The following is a 6,000-nucleotide window of genomic DNA, read 5'->3' on the forward strand; positions in this document are numbered from 1 at the left end:
TTTCAGCAGGTATAAAATATAAGAGGAAACTAAGATAGGGCTTGGTAACTAATGGATTACCCAAACATCTGAATACAATTACTTCAGTGTCTGGTTTATAGATACAGACAAACCAACTCCATCTTAAACTTATTAAAAAAGAAGGCCCACACTGTTGCACATTCCTTGTCTATCACCAGCTACGCTCCCCAACAGTAGAGGCCATACTGCGAGTCTCAGAAGTTGCAACCTAACCTCATGTATTTCAACACTGGACAAGGTACAGTGCCATGCTTTTAGGGGACCGTTTTATTTTCCAAAACATACTGGACGTTTGCTACTTTGCTTGTAGTTTGTCCAGCATGGCCAAGATGTTGAAAGCAAGGCTACCTTCCTTGAGTATTTCTACGCAACGAACCAAACTTGACTCCCTAAAAAGGTTCTCATTGATTTATATCGCCTCGTCCAATCCATGGTCCTCATATCGGCTTCTGACCTTGATGTCAATCTGGAAACACTGATGGCCCTTAACGCTCCTTACGCCAACATAAAAGCTATTTCAAAGAAAGCCGATATGCTAATCGTCCATTCTATCATCTATGCAGCTCCTATTTTAAAATCATACAAGTGCACAAAACTGAAACTATATTTAAAGTCCGCATTAACCAAGGAAACCAGGCCTCCGAGCATGACTCGTAGTTTTTCCATGAATGCATTTCGTCTAGACTGGGCTGGTACGCCGGGGAGCATGTCTTGTAGATTCTGGCAGTACAAAAAGATTCCATGCAGTCCGGACTTTTCATCTGCACGTCGCCCTGTACTAAAACTGATGTTCATGGCAAATGGGGTCGCCACCTGTAAGGAGGTGCTGGAATATTACATGACCATTTCTGTACCTATGCATCTAGCGCGCTTAAGCAAATTTGTCAACAAGATCTTTATTGCCATCCAGGAGCGACGGACCGGACTGATTTGGCCATTGCCAACGTCCATGCACTAATGTCGTAAAGTCAGTTTATTTGCTCTGCAATGTGCATGATTTTATTGCTTGTGTTTAATCTCAGATTGATTTTACATGTTCCAAGTTTTATTGTAATTCAATTGTATTGATTTTAATAACTTAGCACTAAAAAGTGTATTCACTCTCGTGTCTGTGATAATGCAGGGTACTGCATCCATAGGGCTTTAATAGAAGTGGTGATGAGCGCAAGAAACCTATGGAAGGTCAGACTCTGCACCCATAGCATACTGAGCATGGTTGAGCAGCTGTTCACAAGTTTCTGTTGGGCACTTCTGACCGAGGTGTCGGGCACAATCTGGGACCATGTATGCAGAGCGGCATGCTGCTCCAATGCACAGTTGACCCAGCCAAACGCTGTGTCCATTGGCTCCTACGGTAGAGGACTTGAGTGCTGTGCAGGGACTCCGCGCCCTCTCTGCTGCAATGCTTTGCATGGCTGAAGGCAATTCTCTGCGATCTGAGCCTCCTATGAAAGGCCAATGTTCCAGTGGACGGTGTGCTGCAGAAACAAAGGGTGGCTTAGTGAAGAGACCAGTGAGGTCAGTGATGATATAATGTGGTGTCACCACTCATATTAAAGTATGGATTTGTGATTTAGCTGTGGCATAGACTATATTGTGAAAGTGCTTTGAGTAGATCGACTTATTGGAGGCCTGAGATTGAAAGGTAAAGTCCTTTAACTTGAACGGCTTAGTGCAATATAGTCACCACTTAGCATAAAAAGTTGACTCGCATTGTGTTCTCTGATGGAAGGTCATTGCAGCATAGACTGATGTGGACCAAAGGAGCAGATATTGCTAGTGCAAGAAAGTACTCCAACCAAGCTGTGGCAAGGCCAATAGGATTAGTCTTTGGAAGTACAAGTCTCAGAATTCCAAGACAAAACAGGACTGGGCTAACTAGTCATGCTTGTACCTAGGAAACGTGACCGCTATGTTGGTAAATTAAAAAACAAAATAGAAGTAACACAAAACTGCTTTTAAGGCGGTTCGGCGGGCAGCAATTTGCTGCGTAGTCCTCCACAGGAAAAATAATAAAATATTTTATAAAAGGCCAGGTGTGGGGGGGGGGGCACCAGGCACGGAGGGGGAAAGCAGCACTCTAGGGAGAAGCACACAAGGGAGAATGCAACACTGGGGGGAGGAGAAGCACACGGGCAAGCAACAAGGCCCCAGGGAGGGGTAAAAAGAAGTACAAGAGGAAGACCGTTTCAAAACTCATGCATTCTAATGGAGTGCTAAACCAAAAATAATCATGTAGTTTCAGAAAAGTAGACAGTGGCAGAAGACAAATAATCTTTGCTACAGGGGTGAGACAACCAAAGTAGTGGAAGGCAAGTCCGCACAAGGTATCAAATAAAAACCAAGCTAATGAGTGACCAAAGCCAACCAGTAGTAAGCAATGATAGGCTCACTGTAAGTTCACAAAAGATCTTTCACTCCAAGGCTTCTAATCGTGCCTGGTAGGTGGGACCTAAAAATGTCTTCAGCCTTCGTATCTCTGATCCCACTCTGTTGTTTTTCTGAATGACCTTCTCCAACAGGAACTGTTGCAATCTCAGAGGGTGATGTTTTGTCAGTAGTAGAATTTGATAATAAGGACCCTTTGCAAGATGAAGATGTCTGTTCGTATACCTCTCATATGGCTGAGAGAGGAAATGTTAATGTTACCCCTGTGTGCAGTTGGTTACAAGTTCTCCCAAAGAATATTAAATAAAAAGTTGATTATATAAAAACAATGGTGCTGTCTTTGTAGAAGGAAAATGGGTCTCAGCCTACACTTATCAATCTTCCTCTTTTACAGATCCATGCACCTGTGGATGAAGAGTGAGACTGCTCCCCTCCTCCATTTAAAACCGGCTTCTCCCAATGCGCAATATCCGGCCAAGAATCTACCTGAAGCTTTGGAGTTGGACATGCTGTACATCTTGGGTTGTTGCACAGGTTGAGGCTGCGTCAAGTTAGACCTCACTGCTCCGATTCCTGGCAAGCAGTCTTGACATCTAACCGTCTCAGACCATCAAATCTCATTGCTTCTTACACTCTACTCTTAATTACTGTGAATAACTAATTACACAGCCATTGTCCCTCATGTCTGTTATCTCTCTATTTTTGGCTGGTCTTGTGTGCTTCTTCAAGCATTGTACTCCCTCTTAAGCTGTTCTTTATTCTCTCGACCCACTGACCCTCACTCTAGCCATAACTAGCAGTGTTCATTGTTCACGAATTGTGAAAGCATACTGAGGCCTCGCCAGTCGCAGCCCCTGACATACCCTGTCGTTTTCCAGAGAAAATTTGCAGCACTTTTAGTTCTGGCAAGCACACTTAAAGTGTACTTATTATCCACCCCTTATTTCCTGGCCTAACTAGCCAGAAATCATCAACATTTCCTGTTTTAACTGCATTATTGAGGAATCCGAAGATGGCCGTTGGATGGACTGTTACATACGAATGTGAAGTTTTCTAGATAAATGTTTTTTTTAAAATGGAAGTTATTAAATTTCAGTTTTGTAGAAATTGCCTGTCTGAAATGCTTGTGATTTTAACAGAAAGAATTAAAGTTCAGTCCTCCAGTTAATTACAAACCAGGGCACCTTCCCACTTCTACAAAGTCCGGCGAGTATCTCAGATGGGAGCCCCACCAACTATACTTGTTGCAATGCACTCACCGGGGAATGATCAAATGGTTTTGTTAATGTTATTGACCGGTATGGCAATGGATGATGATTACTCCATTTTGACTGTAAAATATCTAAAACCACTCACAAATGTGTGTTAATGGATACACATAAAATATGCGATTCAGAATAAAGAAAGCTTATTTGTTCTCATTGGACGACGCTTGGAGTTTCAGGGGAAAATCAAAGGCTTGTATGCATCAAAGTTAGATTCCACCTTCTGATCACAAATAGATTAAGTGGATGGCAGACGATAATACATATTGATCCACAATGTTTTAGGTTTAAATATTATTGAGAACATTGGGTTCCTACGTCCTGCGCACGAAGATGAAGGCCGCGTCATCGCAAAATAAAGCGGCAATGCAGAGAATTCAGATTCGCCCGATTTGAGGACACTCCTTCATGGAGGGCTGGTGCCTGGTGGATGATTCTTGTCTGGTGGCCAATGCTCCCCCAGCAGTAAACGGATGGAGAGCAGAACAAACGTAGGGGGTTTGGAATCCTGCCTTCGGAGTTGGTATTGGAGCTAGACTGTATCCAGCAGTGAATCGAGGGTGTGGTAGGAGGCTAGATCATAGATATTTGCCTTGAGATTCCGCAGTGATGGATAGGGAGACTCTGGAAGCAGACTTTGGGGTTCCCCTCTTGAATCGGAGCGTGTAGATAAGAAAGTGCCCCAATTTGCTCCCTTTCAAGTGAGGCACCATCTGTGGCTTGGGGCAGCACATCTGGCAGGGGCACATGATGAGCCTAAATAGGTGGTAGGAATGACAAATGGGGAGGGCTGGAAGACTGGAACAATAGTTCGAATTACCTGACGGGAATTAAGATCCCTCCCTAAAACCACATGCATCAGATGGGGATAAAGAGAGCATATGAATGGTAGCACTGAAAATGCCATTTTGTAACCTGGCTGGGGGCATGCAGGATTTAGTAAATTCTAAAACTGGTTTGGGGATTAGTCTTCGAAGCACATTAGTGAGTATACCGCTTTCAGATACTTGTTATGTATAGCTAAAACATTTTTATTAACCTGCTTACCCTTCATCTCCCCCAGTTTTTGTAAATTAACAAATTAACTTTGGCGTGCACACCAACAGACAGGCTCCATCAGGCTGGAGGCAAAGAAGTGTAAAAATATATTTTTTAAATTAGCAAGGATTCTTCATCTTTGTACCTGGAATCTGGGACAACATCCCTTTATCCATCAGATCAATTTCGAAATAGCACCTCTTGAAGGAACATTACATTGCAGTGCAGTAATAGCACACTTTTGCTCCTGCAACCCTCTTCAGTTATTCATTTACTTTTTCTGACTGATAGTTCTAACCACAGATTCTTCACCTTAAGAATATCCCCAGCTGCCAGACTGAAACTGGAGATTCCATGTAGCTCTGCGATGACTCTGCACTGCCCCGAAAGAGAGAGAACAAAGTTACTATAAGCTCCACCGTGTGCTGAGGTAGTTCCTTTCTTTCCTTGCCCTTCAATGTGGCTCCGTAAGTCCGCCCCTGTAAGAAACTCTATCTGTTGAATGCGGTGTGAACCCTGGTCAGGGAGCAACCTCAATCCTGAACTGACCTGGGTTCACCTGGGACTGATGAGGACTGGGCTAAAATGTGGGAAGTGGCGCCTAAGATATCCCGCACTACTCATTTCAAACATATGTATTATATATTGCATTGTGCCTTCTTCACACCCCAGTAGTTAGCCTCTATTCATACCACCCCTCGCTGCCATGCTGATACTGGGGAGCTCCTTCACATGTTCTCATTTAACATCTTACTGGAAGGAGGTGGTACCCTTCTGGCTGAGGTTACAGACCGGTCCCTGATTCCATTGCCTAGATTCTGCCTATACCAGGCCTGGACCCCCGGCCGGTTAAATATGAAGTCTCATCCCGGTTCATTATTTTGGCCATAGGGTTGACCAAGTGCAGAATTGCAATGCACTGAAAGCAGGCAGCGTGCCCTAGGATTGAACGCTGGAGGGTGGACCTTTTGCGGTGGACAGACCGAGTGGAGTGCACTACTGCTCACCACGGTAGAAGACCTACAGTATCCACAACAGCTGGGAAACACTTCCGACTGAACTGCAAGGAAATACAGTTGAGTGATGATTCTGCCTTCGATTAGGGGTTGTACGCTGTGCTCACCTGGTTGCGCGGGGTCCACACTCTATCCGAACATTGGAATGTTACAAGGTTACGGATCTAGCTTCCACCCTGTTGTCTCATTAAAGCTCCCCGGTGCTGGTGAAGTCCTGAGTAGCAGAAGGAGGACATTTGTGCCTTTTTAGCCTATATTTGGATCATTCATCT

The 6,000-nt window shown here is 44.2% G+C and overlaps 1 protein-coding gene across 3 annotated transcripts in view; it reads left to right on the top strand.

Annotated features, from left to right (window-relative positions):
* Nucleotides 1–3,835, top strand: part of RNASEH2C (ribonuclease H2 subunit C) — a 259,467-nt gene extending 255,632 nt beyond the window's left edge. For all 3 annotated transcript variants that reach the window (XM_086938313.1, XM_086938314.1, XM_086938312.1), the window contains one exon: nucleotides 2,804–3,835. In XM_086938313.1, the coding sequence (XP_086794439.1) occupies nucleotides 2,804–2,830 (27 nt within the window). In that variant the 3' untranslated portion in view covers nucleotides 2,831–3,835. The remainder of the gene's footprint in view (nucleotides 1–2,803) is intronic.
* Nucleotides 3,836–6,000: the final 2,165 nt, after the last annotated feature.

The sequence above is a fragment of the Lissotriton vulgaris genome, chromosome 9, assembly GCF_964263255.1.
Source record: "Lissotriton vulgaris chromosome 9, aLisVul1.2, whole genome shotgun sequence".
Lineage (NCBI taxonomy): Eukaryota > Metazoa > Chordata > Amphibia > Caudata > Salamandridae > Lissotriton > Lissotriton vulgaris.